Source organism: Crocodylus porosus, unplaced genomic scaffold (assembly GCF_001723895.1).
Source record: "Crocodylus porosus isolate Cpor-Errol unplaced genomic scaffold, CroPor_comp1, whole genome shotgun sequence".
Classification (NCBI taxonomy): domain Eukaryota; kingdom Metazoa; phylum Chordata; order Crocodylia; family Crocodylidae; genus Crocodylus; species Crocodylus porosus.
The window spans coordinates 48,214,624-48,236,621 of record NW_017728950.1 but is presented as its reverse complement, the minus strand read 5'-3'; the positions used below and the strand labels follow the sequence as shown (position 1 = coordinate 48,236,621).

General features: G+C 44.2%; 1 protein-coding gene across 10 annotated transcripts in view; it reads left to right on the top strand.

Annotated features, from left to right (window-relative positions):
- Positions 1–21,753, top strand: part of ADAMTSL1 (ADAMTS like 1) — a 639,880-nt gene extending 618,127 nt beyond the window's left edge. For 5 of the 10 annotated variants that reach the window (XM_019554877.1, XM_019554874.1, XM_019554873.1 and 2 more), the window contains 6 exons: positions 2,058–2,258; positions 5,732–5,912; positions 10,692–10,899; positions 14,684–14,793; positions 18,109–18,329; positions 20,616–21,753. In XM_019554877.1, coding sequence (XP_019410422.1) covers positions 2,058–2,258; positions 5,732–5,912; positions 10,692–10,899; positions 14,684–14,793; positions 18,109–18,329; positions 20,616–20,722 — 1,028 coding nt within the window. In that variant the 3' untranslated portion in view covers positions 20,723–21,753. Of the gene's footprint in view, positions 1–2,057; positions 2,259–5,731; positions 5,913–10,691; positions 14,794–18,108; positions 18,330–20,615 lie in introns of those variants that run through there. The other 5 variants (XM_019554878.1, XR_002104654.1, XM_019554881.1 and 2 more) reach the window with 5 other exon arrangements.
- The last annotated feature ends 245 nt before the right edge of the window (positions 21,754–21,998 follow it).

The window sequence follows — 21,998 nt, the reverse complement described above, 5'->3', positions numbered from 1 at the left end:
TATATATATATGATCTATATGATAAGAACACAGGAAGAAGTGGGACTACAGTGTAGTAAGGATCGAGTAGAGAATAAAGATCATCTAGATAGGTGCCAGAAACTAAGTGAATACTTCGCTATGTTTTCAATGAGGCTTATGAAAGTAAATGTTCTTCAAGTCATGGTGGCTAATGGGAAAGAGGGTCCAAAAAGAGAAATTGCTGCAGTTATTGGGAAGAGAGAGCTCAAAGGGACATCCATATGAGTGCAAACATGCAGTATGTGGTGCCATAGACCCATCTATGGCTACATGTGCCACACATGCAGGCATTCCCACACTGCTAATTTGTAACACAAATGGGTTGAATCAGGTGGGTGTTGACAATGGGAAATGCCAGTATCAAAAAAACCTGAAGCTGAAGAAAATGGGGCACTGCACATGGCAGCAGCATGACTGCCTGAGACCAGATGCCAGCTGGCCAGAGCCACACTCTGGCTGTCAACCAGGCACTCTGCTGCTGTGTTGCCACTCCTTCACCTCTGGGAAGCTCCCAGGACCCCAGGTAAGGCTTCTGGAACCAGCCCCAGTACTGGTCACAGCCTTCCCTCCCCCCTCCCCCCCACGCCGGGCAATATGCTGTGTGCCAGAGTGCATGGGAAGCTGGATAAAATGCAAGAGGTATTTACCAAAGATTCATTAGAACATGCATGTGTGTTTCCCAGGGCACAAATAGTGACATATAGTTGTTCTGCTACTATTTGTCCCCAGGGAATGTCCCTGCATGCATGTTCTGGCATGCGGCAAATTGCCCCAGGTTGATTTGGGGAGGTTGGGGCCAGCACCTGGGCAGCCTTACCTTGGCTTTGGGGCCACCCCAGGACTCCAGCGGTGGCAATCTGGGCACGTGAAGCCTGGACACATGGATCTCCTAGTGTCAAAAAAACCTTTTGTGCTGCAAGTTAGCAGCATGGAGAATGTGTGCTTATGTGGTGATTTCAGTTTGTGGTGCTACAGATGGATTTGCAGCACTGCACCTTCACACTCATCTGGATGTGCTGATTGTGTCCAACTAGTTCAAGGTCTAGTTATTTGCTATGATAACTGGGTTTTTTTGAAACATAGGAAATGGTGTCCATCAAATCTGTCTGGATTTCAGTAAAAGCATTTAACACAGCGTGGGCATGTCTACACAAGATGCTTAACTGCACAGTAGCTTAGTTTACTGCAAAGTAAGCATGTGTCTCTATATGTGCACATGCTTACTACACAGTAAATCTCACTAATCCCTCCCCTGCAGTCCCTCCCCTGCAGCTTTTCCCAAGCCCCCTGCACCTTATCAGGGAGCCAGGGCCAGGAGCTCCATGCTGCTGGAGGAGGGGGACATTGTCCCCACCCCAGCAGCAGGCAGCCCCAGGGGGCAGAGTATCTGTTATGTCCCAAACCCAGCCAGAAGACAGATGTCTCCTGGTCCAGTGCTCCCTTCCAGCCTTTGGGCTAGCACCCAGGGAGAGCCTAGAGCTCCCTATTGTGGCACCAGGGACCCATGTCAGGGTCCCAGGAAGCAGGACCAGTTTGCTGCCATTAGCAACAGATCTTCTCTAGTCCCTGCATGTGTAGATGCCTGCCTGGCAGCATTTACTCATGAATAAACTGATCCCAGATCAAATGCATGTGTAGATGTACCGTTACAATGAAAAGTATTAAGTTGAACATTAGTAGAAGAATTTTAAGGCAAGTAATGAAGTGGTTACTGGGGAGATAACAATGGGTAGTTTTGAAAAAAAAAAGTACAAGGCTAGAGGGAGGTCACTGGATGATTTAAAAGGTGATTTTATATCTTTGCATGGAAGCTATTATGGAAATGCAATAAGTTACTGGTTATTTTTTAACTGTTTTTCTATTGTTAAGATGGCCATTGCAAGCATTACTTAATCATTAATCGTTGACAAAAAGAAGGGAAAATTAGATACCACATTTTATTGATATCAAAATACTAAGCTCTGCACTATGTGACTTATGGAAAATTTAACTTTCCTTTTGCTGGCAGATGGTTTATTTCTCTTCTTATTTTCTAGGTTGCCCAGTAGGTGGTCATCCAACCCCTAACATCACCTGGTTTTATGCTGGTCAGCCCATCAGCATTAAACACCACATCTTGGCAGCTGGTCAGATTCTTCAGATATTAAATATCACTGACAGTTATCAGGGTGAATTCAGCTGCCTTGCACAAAATGAAGCTGGCTCACTGATGCAAAAAACATCTCTTATAATCCAAGGTAAAAAAATGCTCAGGATGCTACCGTTAACCTGGCTTATCATCATTTTCCATTCCTTTACCCTGATGCCAAGAGTAGTAGTTGCAGTATTCAGTTGTTCTGGTGCTTTAGCCACTAAAGATAAATTAGAAGACAGGTCTGCTAAGGGCACAGACAGGACAGCAGTTCCCCACGGTAACTCATAACACTTTGCAGGAAGTGTTCTGAGCTACAATGATCCCCCAGACCAAATGGAAGTTCACTGTTGGGTCAAGAGGGAAGTGGGGATTGGGGAATCCAGCTGCTGTCTGCAAGCCTGCAGCCAGTTTTCCCTAGCAAAAGCCCCTCCTCCCTCCCAGCCCTGGCTCTCTTTTCAGAATGGAAGGGGGAAAAGGGAGAAGAGGGAGCTCATTTTAGGGCCCCATAAGGGTGGTGCCAATCCACCCGCCCTACCCTTCAGCACCAGATGAGGGTTGGCTCTATCCCAAAATATCTTTTTGGACTGGAGACACCTTATTCGACGTGAAATTATTTTGTGACCTCCTTTCATTTACTATGAGATTTAGATGTGCCCATGAGATTTATCAGGGGTACCAGGGATAACCATGACAAAGCTACATGTTGTATTGCCAGGTTTGTTCTGAGGTTAATAACTAAGACATGGCCTTGTAGGGTAAGGGAATGCAGGGGAGTAGGGATGAGATTTTCTTTGTTTTAGATTTCAGTAATATTTTCCACACCTCTGACTCACTTTAATGAATCTCTTGAGGGTGATGAATCACCAGCTGAGAAACGGTGACCAAAGTTGTTGTTGTTGTTAATATATGTATTTGAATTGGAATTTGAAAGCATCACTTTAGATTGCTAACAGTCTACAGATTAATTTTACTAGCTGATCTTTTCATAGATTCATAGATGCTAGGGTCAGAAGGGATCTCAACAGATCATCGAGTCTGACCCCCTGCCTAGGCAGGAAAGAGTGCTGAGGTCAGATGACCCCATAATCGCATACTACTTTTCCTCTTCAGAACTTAATTTTTGGGTATCATTTGCCACTAATTTTAGATTTAGAATTTGAATAAGTTTTGCAAGTTACGGGTAGGTTTGCAAAGGAGGGCATTAAATATCTACTGTCTACCTGCAGTTGCGCCCCTTGATAGTCTCTCACTGGAGATTCAGCCATATGACACCAAAATCTCCTGTGCCTGAAAATTACTGGGTGTTATGCATATATCCAAGAATTAGTAATATTAAAAATATACAGTTAAAACCAAGATTATCACTTTTTCCCACTATTATATATAATATTTTACAATAATAATATATATTGCGCATTGCGTATACTGTAAACAAAGTCCTTCCACTTTCCAAGTGCCTTGAAAACTTGTGGGTTAACTGTGCTGTATAGAAATCAGATGGGGACAACTCTAAATATTCAGTTCAGACATCATAATTTGTTTGAGTGGATCTGAATTTCCTTGTTTAACTGGCATAAAAGCATATTATCAACTAGTTTAAATCAGTATAATTCCATTAACTTAATGGGACTACAGTTCTACACATTTGTGTGTTAGTTATATCAATTCTCTTTTAAATTTCTTGAAATGACTTCATAAGTGTATAGAGGTTAGTATTTTCTGTTAAATTCCATTGGATGATTCAATTAAGTATCATGCAGGATTGCTATAAAATATCCCCCAGGGCCTGTATGTATCTGTCCCTTTCTCCATTACCATAGTATCTGATTATCTCCTTCTCATAATGAAAGAGCTTTTATCCCCATTTTAGAGCTGGAACACAAGCACAGAGAGACCTGAGTGATTTGGCTATGGTCACACGGGAAGTTTGTTGCAAAGTAGGGAATTACAGTCTTCCAAAGTACAGAGAACCCAAGTAACTAAAGGCCTGTAAGCCTCACCTCAGGAAGAGCTTGGAGAGAATCATCAAGAAGCACATCTGTGGGAGGCCAGCAGGGAGGTCATGCTCATGGGCAATCAGCATGGGTTCATCAAAAGCAGGTCCTGCCTGACCAACCTGATTGCCTTTTATGACCAAGTAACCAAATTCTTGGATGATGGTGTCGCAGTGAACGTAGTCTCTCTAAACTTTAAGAGGGCCTTTGACACTCTCTCACCCCATCCTCATCAATAAATTAAGCGACTGTAGCATTGATGCCTACACAGTTGAATGGGTAAAAAATTGGCTGATGGGGCGCACCCAGCAAGTAGTGGTGGACGGGTTGTACTCAACCTGGTGAGATATGAGCAGTGGGGTATCCCAGAGCTCGGTCCTCAGGCCCGCACTGTTTAACATCTTCATTAGTGACTTGGACGAGGGGGTGGAAAGCACGCTGTCCAAGACATACTACAAAAGTGGACAGATAAGAATAGGATGGGGTTCAGCGTAGATAAATGCAGGGTGCTGCACCTTGGGAGAAGGAATCCACAGCATACATACAGGCTGGGAAGTTCCCCTCTTGAAAGCACAGGGGCAGAACAGGATCTTGGAGTCGTTATTGACTCCAGGGTGAACATGAGCCGCCGATGCCAGACTGCAGCCAGCAAGTCTAGCCATACCTTGTCATGCATCTGAAGATGCATCTCAAGCTGGTCCAGAGAGGTGATACTCCCTCTCTATGCGACTTTGGTCAGGCCACAATTGGAGTACTGCATCCAGTACTGAATGCTGCACTTTAAAAAGGATGTGGCCAGCCTGGAGAGGGTTCAGAGGAGGGCCACCGGCTGGTGAGAGGGCAACAGGACAGGACCTATGAAGAGAGACTGAGGGACCCGAACCTGTTCAGCCTCAGCAAGACGAGGCTGAGGGGGGACCTGGTGGCTGCGTACAAACTCATCAGGGGAGATTAACAGCAAATAGGTAGAGCCCTTTTCTCCCCAGCACCACCTGGGGTAATGAGGAACAATAGTAATAAGCTGATGAAGAATAGGTTTAGGTTAGAGATCAGAAGGCAATATTTTACAGTTAGGGTGGCCAAAATCTGGAACCAACTTCCCAGGGACGTTGTCCTTGCCCCTACCTTGGGCAAATTCAAGAGGAGGTTGGATGATCACCTGTCTGGGGTCTTGTGAACCCAGCATTCATTCCTGCCTGTGGCAGGGGGTCAGGCTAGATCTGTTCAGGTCCCTCCTGACCCTAGCTACTATGAAACTATGAAATCACAGTCTAGTGCACTAATAATTAAAGGAGCTGAAATCACATATCACCTATGCCGTTTCTTATATAGATAAATACATGGCAAAGCTTTTGCCATATTAAAAAAGACAGTGACCTAAGCAGTGTAGAATTTCCTCGTGCTTTGTAGGAAGAATACTTTTCCCAAACATGGGGCATCTATTCCAAATATTTATTAAGAGTAATTTTGACTTGAAAGACATCTCCAGAATGATGATAGAGTCATCTAGTTCTGTTATTTACTAACAGGCTTTTACAGACAGTTTTTAAATGTTAATTTTGGTGTCTTGTGGTTGTGACAGAATATTGGTGGTCAGTGGACAAGATGATGGCATGTTCAGCTTCCTGTGGTAACAGAGGGGTGCAGCTACCCCTACTCCGGTGCTTACTAGGTGGGACAGAGGTCAACATATCCCTCTGCAAAGAGAAGCCCAAGCCAATGCTACAACCCATTGCTTGTAACAGAAGAGACTGTCCTTCCAGGTTCGTCTTTGCATGGTTGATATGCCATATATCCTTTTAACTCTACACTGGACAACAAATTATCAGCTTTTCTAGGGTTTGTCCAGGAAAAAAATCTTGACTAACAGCAAGGATTAGAGAAAACATTCATGGTATGAATTGGAGCTGAACTCTACTACTTCTATTAGAGGGGATTGCCCACAGTTCACTATTAGAAACGTATAGCAATGTATTAGCAATACACACGCACATAACACACACGCTTTGGTTAGTCTACAAGGTGCAAATCTACTCTGCCTTCTAATCTAGAGGGGACAGTTTTCCTCTGTGCTTCAAACCTCATTAGTTATCTGAATCTTTGTCAACTCCAGACTAATTGTGCACTGTTTGGAAGAGTGACAGTGCCTTTCTGTTTGTCCAACAACTAGGAAAGATGGTCTTGGTTCTGAATGGGATGCTCTTATGGTATAAATACATTTTTTGTCTCTCTGTCTCTGCCAAGGAGAAGCAGATTTTAGGGCCTTGAGGTCAGTTTCTCACTGGCAGAGAAATAAGTGAGGTGGAACCTGTTAGACCCCAACTCCATGCAGCACCCAACAACTAGGGAGATGATGATCCAATTGCTCATGGATCCTGTTACTCATTAGCCAGAGCAAGCAGGGAGCGCACATTGCTCACAACAGCTTTATTCAGAATGGGGACAGCTTCAGACAAGGGTCCCAAAAAACTAACAAACCGGGGGCCGGCACTGAACAATTGTTCTTTTCACCTTTTATACACCTTGGTTCATACATATTAACATTTGTTCCACCTCTGTTCCTCCTTCTGTTCCACCCATTTCTCCTCCCGTCTCAAGCTCCTCCTCAGTTTACTGTTTACTTCATTAGCATATAATTGCCTGTGCCTTTTATTCATTTACATGCCTCTCTGCTAGGAGCGCATGCGTAAGGCCATGAACTCGGGTACTCTCGGTCAATCACTGTTTTTTTCTGTTTTTTTGCTGACTCCTTCATCTCTAAGGTCTTGCTTCTGCTTTATCTCCTGATGATAGCAGGTGGGCTGCATCTTGTTCTTCTTACACAATGGGCTCTAACATTACAACTTGGTTTAGAAAACTGCTTGCCTAAGCATTTGCAAGGTTATTCTTAATACATCATTCTGCCTTGTGACCAGCAGCTCTGCTGAGATGCAGAAAAAAGCCTTAATTCAGCTGCACTCTCAGTGCTCCCCAAAATTCATATCGTTACCCTAACAGAACCTATGTATTTTTGTAGAGTAACTTGTTTTGTTTACACTGCATACACCAGACCTAGAATAAAGGTAGTCAGAAATAGCATGTAAACAATTCCATGTTTCAGAAATTTAGCCCCAGCAACATTGCTCAGGCACTAAGAAGCAACTCTTCCCTATGAACTAGGAGAGTAAAACAGAGCAAACTCTTCTCTCATCTGTAGTGCCTTCTGAAAGAAAAAGTACCTCCTAAAGTTAACAGTACATCATTTTTCAACGATGCACTAAAAAGCACTTGCAAAACCATGTGTAACAATGTCAACTAGTGATTTCTCCAAGATTGGTAGTAGAAAGTTATTATGCGATGGCACATTTCATAATATATCAGATCTTTTCTGTGCTCCTTTCCATGAGGCTTAATATTTTTTTAACCTCAAGGGTTTTCGTGTGGAAAAATGAGAACTGACATTAATGACAGGAGAGCTTGCAAATCCATGAATGGTAACCAGCTTGCGAATTGTTTCCAACCCACCACAGTCTCTAATGCCCGCAGGTTTTGGTACAGGACAAAACCTAACCCACAGTCTCCTGTCATTGTCCAGAAAGTTCATTCCCTCCCCAGCTTTTAACAAGCCTCAGTTCTGCACTACAGTGGCTCCTCACTCAAGACTTCTATGCAACAAATTTTCTATGCAAAAACTCCTTTCCTGCTTTTTTTTTAAATATCTGCCTTGCTCAACTTTTGCTTCTACACAAAGACAAGGTGCACTGGACAGTTGTGGTGATAGGACTAGTTTCTGATCACAGTGACACAAAGAAATACTCAGTGTAACTCCACTAACCTCCGCAGGTTAACCCTGGTTTTGTAGTTCTATATTTGAGCTAGGCATGAGTCCATAGTTTCTGACACTCAGAATTCCACTGAGTAATGGAAGGAGTCTTGGGCTAGGGACAGACATTACACATAAACCAGTTTAAGTGATCAGAAACTCATTTAACCCTGTAACAGAACACTGCACATAAACCAGTTTAAAAATGGCTGAAATAATGGCCATTTTGAGATAAACCTTGTTGAATGTAGTATCAGACTTAACTGATTTGGCTCAAACCAGTTTATGCAATGTCTGTCTGAGACCCCTTGCTGGTTTAAGATAAACCAGACTCTCCCAGCATCCCAGCATGCTCTCTGGGCTGGGCAGGGGTCTCTGCTCTACACCAGGGCTGCCCCCTCCGCTCTGCTCCTTGGCTACAGCTACAGCAGGGACTGCAGGCTGCTCCCCTCTCCGCATCACCACCCCCTGCTAAGCAGGAAACTCCCACTTCCCTCTGCCTTGCGGAGAAGTGTCAGTCTATTAGCTAGCAGACCACATGCTGGCTACAGTTCATGCTGAATCAACAGGCAGAATCAGCAGGTAACTGGTAATGTCCCTCTGTCGTTTTCTTGATGGGGTGATAAACACTGTTATCAATTCCCTGCTGGTGTAATCAGAGCACCCTGCCAGGGTCTGGCCATGCCGCCCCTCAGCTTACCGCTGCACAGGGGAAGGGAGGGCTGCTCTAGTGCCCCCAGCTTTTAGCCTGGCCCACTGCAGGCACATGCCTGCATCACTGGGAAGTCTGTCTGGTTACAAAACTGATTTAGCCTAGCCAGGTTAAACTAACCTGCAAAGTTTGAATCGTTTCAGGCTTAGACTTTTTGAATGTCTATCCCTAGCCTTGATGAAAACAAAGCAGCCAGCTTTTCAGGAATCTGCTCTAACTGTGGTGCAGGCCGATGGCAGGGCTGCCATTTCAGTACCTTTCTGTGATGTATTGCTGTACCTCTCTTTGGGCAATGTTTTCGGACCTGCCAGTTGAGTCATAAGAAGCAGCTGAAACCAGGGGAGACTTGATGAAATATGAAATGTGCTCATTAATATTTGCAGTTTGACTTGCTGATGGGAATATTTCCACAGGAATGATTTATGTCCTTTTATCCCCTTTCTGAGATGTAATGAAGTCCACACTTCTCTCTCCCAGCTCCCAAGAAAACTGCTGAAATGTATGTTTGGAAATAAAAGTTGGTTGAAGCACAAGGCAGAGATTTACAAGGGGCAGAGAAGCTGCAAGTTCAGCCTTGCCAAACTACAGGAAACAAAGAAGAGAAATAATGTTTCCCCTTTGCTGAGAGCTTGCTTATTTCCTTATTTTATTTGATGTTACTTCCTGATTCTGCAATAGTGGGGAGTAATAAGAAGCAGAATGCTGATGAAATATAGTGAATGCCTTTGCATGAGTAGAAGGGGTCCAAAGGATTGGAATGCACCCGTTGTCTAGGTTGTAAAATAGCCATAAGATGCTGGTGTTCAGGGAGATGCTGAGCTTTTCCCCATAACCCATAAATCCTGCTAAGTAGCTTGAATTCTGCTTGAGCCATGGTCCTGAGTTGACCTAAAATCCTCAGAGAACTGATAATCACTTGGCTCCCTCCTTTCCCCAGCCTCTCTCCAAATATTGTTTTGCATATTGCACCATTGCATTAGGAAGGGGCTTACTTTGTCTCTTCTCATTAAAAGCTTGGTTTCTCCCAGCACATAAGCCCAGCTCCCAAAGAGTTTTGGTATCCCCATTAGCCTCAGTGCTTACACAGGGACATGGCCACAGTTCACTGCTGTCAAAGACTCCACCTTTCTCAAATGTTCCACAAAGCAGATCTAACAGCCAGCAACGAGCTGCAAATCACACAAGCAGGAGAGCATTGTTGTTTCATGTTATCCAGAGCATGGAAGACGACAACTGATCTCTAAGCAATAAAATAACTGTGTTATCCCCATCTGTAGCTGGTGATGAGCTGATCTCTGATTTTATCATCATTGTTATTATTTTGTTAATTTTAGTGCCTTTTAAAAATGAACTCATTTTTGAGTTCAGATGCTCAGTTTCAGCCCTGGGATGCACAGTTCATCTTGGGAGGAAAGGTGCAATGATGCCCTTCCTGCTTCCCCATTTTTGAGTTCCCTGAGCACCCGTCCAACCCCATAGAACAAGGGTAGCCTGAAGATGTTCTAAATGATCCTGACTGCCAATGAGAAGGTGCAGGGACCAGGAGTCAGCAAGGGCTGGGGAGGCATCAGCATGCCCCCAATGTCCATAGCAAAATGGGGAGTGGCTTGGGAGTTGCAGGCTAGCTTTATATCAGTAGGATACTTAAGTAATTCTTAGATAGCCAGTTATACCACCAGGAAATAGAACTCTATTAGAAATATCTACTTGTGTTTTACAAACAAATCCAAGGGAAAAGGAAAATAATTTACCTTACAGACCCATTAACCTTAGCAGAGATTCTTATGTGTAACAGATACTGCTTTCTAGAGAATAGACTCATATGAGGTGTGGAATTTCCTCCGCTCCCCTTCAACCTCCATGGAAGCTGAGGGCACTCAGCACCTCTCAGCATGGCTACCTTTCTTGAAGTACATATGTGAGTTCAGGGGAGTTGTATTCTGTAGTATCCGTGATTCTATTTCTTTTGCCACTCATGACTCTCTACTGTGTTTCTGCTCCCTGACCTCCTTTGCATTACTTCATCAGGTGGATGGTGACATCTTGGTCCCTTTGTACTCAAAGCTGTGGTGGAGGGGTCCAGACCCGCCGGGTGACATGCCAGAGACTGACAGCTGCAGGCAGCTCTACCCCCATGTTGAACGATGCATGTGCTGAAGTGGCTAAACGGCCAGTGGACACCCAGTCCTGTAACAGGCAACCATGTATGGAGTGGGGGGCCTCCTCCTGGGGCCAGGTAAGGACCAAATAAAAAATGCAGACATACACACATGCTCTTGTTTTGCAGGGTGGCAACTGAAAATGAAAGCAATGCTTCTGCATCCATCATTAATATGGTGTGTGAATGGTTAAGAGGCAGTTGAGCTCCTGACAGCCTACAGCCTCATGTTTTGTACATGGGATTATTGGTATAACTAAACATCATGAATTTCACAAAGACAGCAGGCTGATCCCATGCAGGGGCATTTTCAGTTGAATTGTCCCAGATGGGCACTGCCTTGAGCACAGAAGCACACTCTCTCAAGGAGAGCTTATGGAGGGAACATGCCTTAGTCAGGCATAACCAACTGCAAGTTTCCTGATGCTTGTGAAGGGAGGGGGGAAAAATGCATCCCCTGGGTTGGAGCAGCCTGTTTTCACACCCTCTTCAATGTGCCAGACTGTTCTGTACTGTAAGCCAAATGTGGCCCTACCCTCTCCTTTCCCTGATGTGCGTGCTTGAGGAGAGTCAGCTGAAAATAGTCTCAACACTTCTCCAGGTGCAGCAACTGTGCTTGTGACTGGTTCTTGCCTGGGGCTGAGAAATGCTCCCTGCTTTGTCTCTTGTATGATGAGTTGTGTACTTATTAAAGGCTGGTTGCACCTAGCCCTTTGCTTCCCTACTCTTCTTTCAGTCCCTCTCTGCAGTTATTTACACTGATGAACATAACCCTGGCAAGTTCGTAACCCTTTTCCTGAACAGCTGCAGTTTGGACATTGGCAGCAAAAGCCTCCTCAGGCTGCTGGGCCAATGTCTCAATATGGGTTGAAAAAAGTCAGTCTCCATGAGAGAGAGGTTTGGTCAGCTCTCATGGCCCATTCAATCCTTGCTTCCGCTGCTAAAACTTTTCTTTGCATCTGAATGTAAGGAAGCCCACATTCTTCCAAACTTTGAATATCTGGGTTATGCAGCATTTAACGTTCCTTTCATTCAGCGTTCCTTTCCTGGACATGTAGGAGGGTCTTTTTATAAATCCCCAAATTTGCAAAGGTTTCCTGGTTGCCTGGGATCTTGTGAAATCCAGGTCACTTGAACTGGTACACAAAGGAAAGTGTCACACAAGACTAGATTCAAATCATTTTAAGAATTCCATACATTAATTTGCAAATTCTGAAACTCTCACTACTTAACATAGTCCTCAGGCATTACAAAGGTTTCTGTAAGCTGTAAATAATTCATAGTACTATGTGTGAAATCCTCTTCTTGTGGAGACCCTGGGGTCTTTCATTCTATGGAACTCTCCACACTAGCAAAGCTCCTAGAAGAAGTATGTACTTTGGTTGCAGCCCACATGCAGGCAATGTGATACCATTCAGCCTGCTCTCATTCAATAATGGCTGGGCCACAATTAAAGGTTACTGAGTCTGCAACAGTCTAGGCCTACAGAGCTAATAGTTGTAGCCAAGGCAGAGGCTTGAATCCAGAAGTTCTCCTGTTCAAGTCCTTACCTAGGGGCGTAGACTGAATCAAAAACAGGCTTTAATCCAGAGGGGCTAATTTGCTTTGCTTTGATGCGTTAGTCAAATATTTTAATGTCACTTTTGGCAGGAAAGACATTTTTGATGAAAGAACAGTTTATCTGTAGCAAATCTGAAGTGGTCGTATCTTTCAATCAACATCATAAAAGTATTGGTCAGGCCTTGATAAGGAAACAAGTTTAGTGAAAGCCACCAAAAGGCTATTGAAATTATTACATAGCATAAGTGTTGTATATACAATGATGACATTATCCTCAGTAATGTCATCATTATCTATTTTGTAGTCTTTCACTGCATAGTAGGACAATTGGAAAGCAATGGTAAATAAAGTGTACTATCTCATTCTGTTATCTCTCACATGGCAATGTGATGCTATGTCTCAATTAGTCATACTCTTTTCTAAACATAGTCCTGAACACAAATTTAAAAAGCCACTTATTAAGCAGCATGCAACACTGGCCAGTTTGCTTAATCAAAAGTAATAATCAATGTTACAAAATTTTAGAGGAACAAAGTTTATTGCAATGCATTCAGAGGTTTTAGCAAAATAACCATTTCTGTTGATCATCTGAAACTAACTGCATGTATGTTTTGGAAGAAATTGATTCAGAAAATTAGATTGAGTTATCATGAAGTGTATATGATTAAAGACTGCAGTATTCTTTTTAAAAAAAGAAGCAAATTGCTCAATTTCTACTTCCTTTGGAATTTCAGGTAAGGATTGTATAACTCTTGCTGTTGGCCGGTTACCTTGCAGGGGTGGTTTTATCTGCCTGGTGGGTTATGTCATTCCACATGATGTCATACCCAGTCTAGATCGTCAGAGGCATGAATTCATCTGTTACATCTGACCTTTGTGCTTTTCAGTATAATATTTCTCCCACCTGAAAAAAAAATTCTCAACATCCATGTAAACCTAGACTGCTCAGTTCCAAGCCATGACTACAAGAAAATTATTTAATTACAATTAGGAATAGCACATTGGCTGCAGATCAGTGACATTTCACTATTGTATTACAGAGTTCACCCAAGGTGACGTCAGGTTCATATTGACCAGGTTCAGTGATTAGCTTCCCCAAACTATAAAGAAAATAAAAAGATGACTTAATCCTCTCCAAAACTAATTCCTTGCTTTTTTCTCCCGTCTTCTTTCATTTGCTGCAAGCAAATCACTGTAGGCTGTTTGACCTCCAAGGTCTGAGTTTTCTTCTAATCAAGCAGTGCTTCAAAACAAAAATTCCCATTGACTCAAGTCTGTGGGTGATGAACACTGCCAGCATGTACATATCTTGCCCATGATCTGCCTACTCAAATGAATGTCTTCTCTATGCACCTTTTCTCAGTATGGGTCTGACCCAGTGTCCAGTGAAAGCATTTGAATGCCTTGTATTGACTTGCTTCTCTCTCTTCCAGCCCTCAGGGAAGTGAAAACCAACAGCAGGAGAGGGGGTTGTGTGAGGAGACTCTGCAGGGGCAAAAGAGTTTATGAGAGGAAGGAGATAAAAGAGGTTAGGACTACAGTCAGGAAAAATCCCTACCCACTAGTGGTATTGGGGGCATTCATGTCCATTCTCTTCCATGTCCCAAGCAGCAGGACCCTGCTGGAAAAAGTTAGTAGAGATTGACTGCCTAGAAATCAAGCAGGTTAATGAACACTTAATGAAATGGTGCTCCATATCTTTGGCTGTCTGTGATTTAAACTAGGAAGGGGAGAAGAATATTAAATTTCAGTGTGCAACTGGTGAATTTGAGTCACTAGGTGTTGAAAAGCCTTGCTGATCCGCTACGTTCATTAGGTTTTTCATTCTAATTTATTATTGTGCAAAGTTTTTAAATTGTTAGTTTAAGGAAAGATGTTCTTGGTCTGATTCTCATTTGTTATTAGCCACTGGCCTATAAATTGTGAGAGTACAAGCTGTAACATGCACAGCAAAAGGAATACAGCAAGAATTCCTGTATGAATCACAAGCTCTGCAAAAATAGCATAAAAGAGCATTTTATTTGGTCAATCTTGGATTTAAGATTGAAATTTTGGAAGGGAAGGGGAGTAAATCTACAGAGTGATACAGAAATTAGTTTTAATGCTGCCTGAGAGAGGCTAAATGGGATACAAGATGACTGCACACTTGATCTTGAAAGCCTACAGGCCGGTGTAAAGTGATCGAGAGCATCTACCTCACAGTGACATGCACCTTTGTTTATCTGCTCCTAGAAAGAGCTTCAGAAAGTAGGCTACATGCTGTCCCTTTCTTCCACTGAGTGTATTATTTCTATATTCACAGTGTAATGGGCCGTGTATTGGACTGCGATTGGCTGTGCAACATAGAAAAATCTTTTGTCAGACCAAAGATGGCACTTCTGTTTCTTCTGATCAGTGTAGTGCCCTGCCAAGGTAGAAGTGAAATCTTTCCTCACTATAACCACTGTTTTATACAGAAATTTATGACTGGGACCAATATCTTTACAGTTATCTTTTGGATTTAGGGGCTTGATTCACTTAACAGGAAAAATATGTTGCAGTCAATGGATATATGTGTAGGAATGGTGTGACAGGAGACTTAGGCCCACAGTGGTTTTAAGGCCATCTCTTCACAGAAGGCGCAGATTTGCCCTTCTAGTGAACATGCATCCCACATGACCAAAAACTGTCACAACTAGCATTAATCAGCCAGCAACTGGCAAACTTGGTAGGGATACCAAAGACTCTTTGGAGACAGAGGCTAAAAACAGACATCATTTTGGCTGTAGTATCAGCTGTGCCAGGATATGCCCCAGCAGAGCTGACCTGCTTCATTAGGTAACACAAAAATCGTCCATTGTACTACAGGTTTGGAGCCCTGCTGTTCCCAGGGGTCCAATCCTGTGGGACAACTACAAATAGGGGAACCCTGGGTTCCCCACTTGTAGATGCATATCTCGAGTCATGGTGCAATAGCACAATGTGCATGGTTCCACAAATAAGGACATCCAGGCAGGCACTCCTGGGCCTTCAGGCGCCAATCCAGTGCAGCTAGAGGAGTTCCAGAGTACACAGGATCAGGCCCTGAAGCCCTAGCAGCACCCAAAATAGCAGCATAGATTAATAGAACCTTTTATCACAGCCAAAAATGTGTGCATTTATGGCAAGTTCGCCTTTGCTTTGTGGCACCATAAAAATGTTTATGATGGCACAAAGACAATGTCTGTTTCTAGCCAGATTTAACAAATCATTCTAGAAGAGAGTTAAGATCACCTTGTTGCTGTCTTTAATATAGTTCAGTCTCCAGAACTGCCAGAGTGGCAAATCCCATGAGCTGTAAATTAAAAACAAACACAAAGAACTTGCGTTTTTCTGCGAAAAATTTGAGCTGAAAATCAGTGCATACCTCAAATCATGATAAAAATAATCTAATAGGTTTCTTGGCTCATAATCTCAATATTTCCTCTGTACGACAACTAAATGAGCACCAAACATTCCTGGGTATTATCTGATAGCATGTACAGAAGGAAAAAGTTACATTGGGGTCACAGGTTTTTGCTTATGTCATCTGTCAAACTATTACAAAGAAACCAGAGTGTTGGGTTTATAAGCAATGCAGGTTTGCTGGTTTTTATTAGTCACTTCTTTGTTCATGACAATTCTTCAGTACATCTGTAAGCAGCATCTGATTGTTACATGCTTTATGGATAGAAAGAAATGCTAAAAATAATTAGGTGAGATCCTCAATGGATGTAAAGTGTCATATAGTTCCAGTAATTCCACTGGACCTATAGCAGTTTATATATCTAAACTAAGGACTTGGCCCTCTGAGCCTAGCTATGTTGTCGTAAGTTGAAGTCAGTGAGCCAGAGCTTTATCATAGTCTAGTGGTTTTCCATCTGTGGTCCTTAGACCACTGGGAGTCCACAGACTATGTCTAAGGGATCCACAAAAGATGACTATGATCAATCAAAAGCATGTGAATACACACTTAAAATTCATAGGGCTCCGCACCTCCATTTAAAATTTCGAAAGGGGTCTGCAAATGAAAAAAGGTTGAGAACTAGGGCTGTGCAAAACAGCACCATTTTGTTTCAATGTCCGTTTCACCATTTCAAAGGGACAGTGTTTCATTTCATCATTTAATTTAATTTCAAAGCATTATTCCATTCTGTTTCATCAAAAATGTTTAGCTGTTTCTACCCATTTCATCATTTCGCCCATAGGCTATAATGGAAAATCATGAAAATGCCTAAGCCTTTGTCATTTCTTGCCTGATTTGATGAAAATAGCCCATTCTGAGGGCATGAAGCCTGCCAAGTTTCAAGGAGATAGGTGTAGAGGTTTCTGGGAAGCTGAACCTCACATTGTTCAAAGCAAAACTCATGACACTTGCCAGCAGCAGCAGCCTCCTGTCATCCGGCACGTAGATCCAAGGGTCTGCATCCCCGGGAGGAGTCTGGCACAGTCCCGCAGCCATCCTGGGGGTGTGGGCCCCTGGATCTGTGTGCTGGATGAGAAGAGGCTGACACTCTCACCTGGGACCAAAGCTGGGCACAGCACCAAGGTGATGGCCCCAGGCAACAGTGGCAGCCTCCTGTCATCCAACCTGCAGATCCTGTGGTTCGCACCCCAAGGAGGAGTTGGGCACAGCCTCACAGTCTTCCTGAGGGTGTGGGCCCTCAGGAAGCTGCCACTGGTGCCTGAGACTGAATGCTGCTGCCGCTGGCCCTGGGAAGCAACAGCAGCCTCCTGTCATCCAGTGCACAGATTCAGAGGTCTTCACCCCTGGGAGGAGTCGGGCACAGCCCCACAGTCCTCCCAGGGCTGCGGGCTGCTGGATCTGTGCACTGGATGACAGGAGGCTGCCTCTGATGCCTGTGCCCAGTGCCAATCATAGGTGGCAGCAGCAGTCTCTTTGGATCTGTCACACAGATCCGGGAGCGCACAGCTCCGCAATCCTCCCAGGAGCCTGCCACTGCTGCCTGGGCCAGTGGCAGCAGCAATTTCCCCAGCGCCAGTCCAAGCTGGCAGTGGCAGCTTCCTGTCATCCAGCATGCAGATCCAGGAGCCAGCACTCCCGCAGGGCTGCAGGCCTATGCCAGACTCCTCCCAGGGGTGCAGGCCCCCGGATCTGCATACCAGATGACAGGAGGCTGCCGCTGTCAGCTGGGACCGGCACTGTGCACAGCCCATGCCAAGCATTGGGAAGACTGCTGCTGCCACTAGCCCCAGCCAGGAGAAACACCCTGCTGTCATTCCGCATGCAGATCCCAGGGCCCACACCGCCTTGGAGGGCTGCAGGGCTGTGCCAGTCTCCTCCCAGGTGGCGCGGGCCCCTGGATCTGTGCACAGGATGATGGCATGCTGCTGCTGCCAGTTGGAACCAATGCTGAAGCCAAGTAAGCCCAGTTTTGAAACTCAAAATGTTTAAAAACTTTCAAAATGTTTCAAGTGCCCTAATTTCATTTTGAAGCTGTTTCGAAGTCTTTTGTTTCATTTGGATTTCACTGTTTCAAGCTTGAAATGCATCAAAACAGCTTCAAAATGAAACAACCGATGAAATTTCTCACAGCCCTGTTGAAAACCACTGGCTTAGTCCATTTGGACAATGGAGCTGCACTGGATCAAGACCAGCAGCTCAGGATCAGTGTTCCTGTTTCCAGTACTTGGGGAAGACCACGTGTGATTCCCTGTTTTGTTTCTTGTGTCGTATGCTGATAATACACAAGTCCCTTCTACTCACAGGCCTTTGAGCACTCAGAACTGCTGGACAGAGCTCTGCGGTGTGCACTGGAGAGTCAGTCTTTGGACTGTGTGCACGGCTACCTGTGGTAACTACGGCTTCCAGTCAAGGCGTGTGGAATGTGTGCATGTCCGCACCAACAAACCCGTGCAAGAGCTCTACTGTTCTTGGAGACCAAGGCCTTCCAACTGGCAACGCTGTAACATCACCCCCTGTGAAAATAGTATGTTCCTGCAGGAAAAAATCTTCACTGCAGAACCTGGGACCCAGAGTACAGTGGGCTTCTTGGGCAAATATTTATTTAACAAGCTGAGCAATACAGCCTGCAAAATCCAACATTTCTACAAGAATAGCTCACAAATTGGTTGTTGTTGTTAGGGGTGGGAACCAGTGGAATATCCCATTGCTAATAAGGAAAAGGTTGTCTTGAGTTTCTGTTACTGGCATGGAGAAAAAGAAAAGTTAGAAATAGATTGTTTGCCTGAAGGAGAATAGCTGGCTAGTGCTGGAAATTCCCGGAGTAGAAGTGGCTTTGAGGTGACAAGCATTTAATTGGGCCTGCAAAAAAGCATACAAGTTATAAATACTGAAAAAGGTCTAAGTAATCTGGAACAGATGTGCCTCTCCCAAAGTTAAGCTTTATATGTCAAGTTTCCATCTGGGTACAGCAGGCAGCAAAAATGCAGATCACTTACCCTTTGCCAGTTATAGTTCCCAATTATTGAGCTTAAAGACCCATTCCTAGAGAATGCTATGTAGTCAGAGATTCCAGTGCTGTGCAGAACACCACTCTGCAGCATCACTGTAGGGAAAACAGCACCTACACCAGGTGTTCTCCTTCCTCTAAATGCAAATACAGTGACTTGGCAGACATTCCTCTCCCCTTCAATCCTCCCCAAATGAGTTGTCTTAATCAAAGAGAATAGGGCAGAGACACAGCTAGAGCTTGAAGGTGATGAGATCCTCACCCTCACCCTTTGGGCCAAATAAAAAGGTCAGTGGCATAAATAGGCCCTCAAATAGATCTGGCTAAACAAAGCCTGGGCTGGGATTATAAAGTTGGCTTTGAGTAAGAGATTGGACTATGCAACCTCACTTCCAGCCCTCATTTTCTATGATTCTGTGATCCATGAAATCCCCACTGCTAGCCAGGAGAGGGTCCTTTGGCAAAGGCACTATGGAAAACAGCTGCAAATCTGCCCACTGATGCCCTCAGAAGCCCTGGTGAACCATGTGGGGCTTGGTGGGTGCCACAGCACAGATAATTTTGTGGAGATTTCACACCAGGGCAATACCTGGAGGCTGATGTAAATTAAACAGGCTTCCACAGCTGTTGCAGTTATACTAGGGAACTCCCAATGCCCAGGATTTAAGAAAGAAGAAAAGGTATCTTAGAGCCAGTTTAATCCTTCTATCCAAGGCTACACGTTCAGCTCTAGAACTAGACTAATGTTCATGAAGGTGCTTAAGGAGGGAAAATCTTATACCTGTTTTACTTACACCTTTATCTCTCATGTAGCAACTGACTTCCTATATCTAAGATAGGGAAAAGCCCCAACCAGTGCAGTGAGAGCTACACTGAAATCTGTGTTCCACAAACCTAATGTTTACCTCTGTTTAGCCTCTTCTCTGATTTCATGTTCTAGAAACAACAGCTGAATGTTAAGTTCTTTGTTGAGCCCACCTGAATTCCCATTTTCAAGGTTCAGTCTGAAGTCCAGTGTCTCAGGGTGCATCTACATGTGCACATGTAGACAGAGATGATTTTTACTGTGCATTAGATTAGTCTAATATGCAGTAAAGCATCACTGGCTACACATGCGCATCAATTACTGGGCATTAAATTAGCCTAATTCACTATTTGCTAGTGCCAGTACTAGAAAAATGGAGCATTAACTAATACACTAAAGCACCTGTATAGACCCTGACCAGGAGCAATTTGCTCCCAGCCATCCCAGGCAGCAGGGGGCCACTGCTGCCTGGCTAAGCCCCAATTTCCCCAGAGCCGGGAGAAACCCTCAGGGCAATCCCAATTGCCACACAGCTGGGAGGCATCTGTTCCCAGAGCCGGGACAGCTCTCCCCACCCTGCAGAGAATGGGACCAGTCCCATCTCCATGCAGCTGGGAGACATCTGCCTCCAGAGATTGGGACCCGCTCCCATGCCCCCTGCCAGCCCAGGGCTGGCACGCATGGGATCCTGGAGCCCCCCTTGGCTTCTGCAGGGGACAGAAAGGGCAGGAGCAGCCCTAGACTGAATTGCTCTCATTGGGAACAGTTTTGCTCCCAATGGGCACATGCTCAGGTGAGTGCCTGGGCACAGTTTAATGCACCTGAATTTTCTGTGCAGAAAAATCAGGCACATTAATTGCATATGTAGATGTGCCCTCAGTGGGGTACATGTCCCCCTTTTCCAAACAAGACACTCTCGAAGAATCAGTTTCTCTGAGATTGGTAATGATTCCTTCATTGTTTCACCACATTTTTCTTTATTTTTCCCTTTTGATTAGTGGAATGCAGAGACACCACCAGGTACTGTGAGAAGGTGAAGCAACTCAAACTCTGTCAACTCACCCAGTTCAAATCTCGCTGCTGTGGGACTTGTGGAAAAGCATGAAGAATGGAGCAGCCAAAATGGAGGAACAGAGCATCAGCCTTTGCTTCACTACAGCAAGGACTCTTACAAAGAAAATACATCGGACAGAATTCGGTTTTTATTTTATTTATTTATTCTCCCCCTTTTTAAAAAAAAGTTTTACTGGATCATTGTTGTAAAGGACTTGACAAGTCTTCCCTTCTACTAAGCTGGAAGACAGAATGCAGCAAAACGGTCTTGCTGGGACTGAAAAGAAGGAGATGATTTGAACCATATTACAAGCAAGACAGTGCCAAGAAGAACTGAGTTGTATAGGAATCCGCATGCAGGTCTTGAAATACACATCAACAGAGAGATGGGGAAGTACCACACAACAAACATCCCATTAGCGTCAGATCAGACTACCAGACTGTGAATCAAACAGCTTGACATGCCCTGGGCTGCTGAAAACCTGATTTGAGCACTAGACATTCAGTAGGCAGGTATTTAATTTGAAGGGTTTGTGGACATAAAGTTATAGTTTTGCTATTTAAGAGTGTCTGTTGTCTCCAAGACTGGGTTCCTGTTCCCTTTCCTTTCTCTCACTCCTATAAGTAGAATCTAGGCCCAGATCCTCAAATGGTTACTGTCCAAATGCTTTTGATGATCTGGGCCTTGGTATCTGTACAGGAGGCTGAACTGTGGTAAGGCATGAATTAATTTTAAAAGCATCTGAATAAGTGCATAGTTTTCTCCTCAGCAGGAAGAGGCAAAAGGAAAGATGAAGTACAGGATTATACAGAAGAGGAAAGAGAGAGACAGAATGATATACTATTGACAAACTACATTGTGAACCTGCTGATATTGCTCTATCATTGTGGAGCACTGGTAAGAGGTGTATGTTCGTAGCAACGAGAGCTACTTACCACTTTGAATCTAAACATGATTTAAGACGTATGCTGAGTACAAAGGAGCCCAAGTTCCCAGAGTGCAGGGGCTTTCAGATCTAGGACCTGTTATGGACATACGGCTAATTTTTAGTTTGTAAAAATGGTCTTTATGTCCTGCCACTGAGGAATTGCAAGGCCTTAAATGCCTATATACCAATGCTCGCAGTATGGGGAATAAACAGGAGGAACTTGCCCTCAGAATAGCTAGTTCAAGCCCAGATGTCATAGAGCTAACAGAAACGTGGTGAGATTCATCCCATGACTGGGAAGTTAGCATTAGGGGCTATAGGCTTTACAGGCAGGATAGAGAAGGAAAGGAAAGGTGGGGGTGTGGCACTCTATGTCAAGGAGCACTACACATCCTCTGC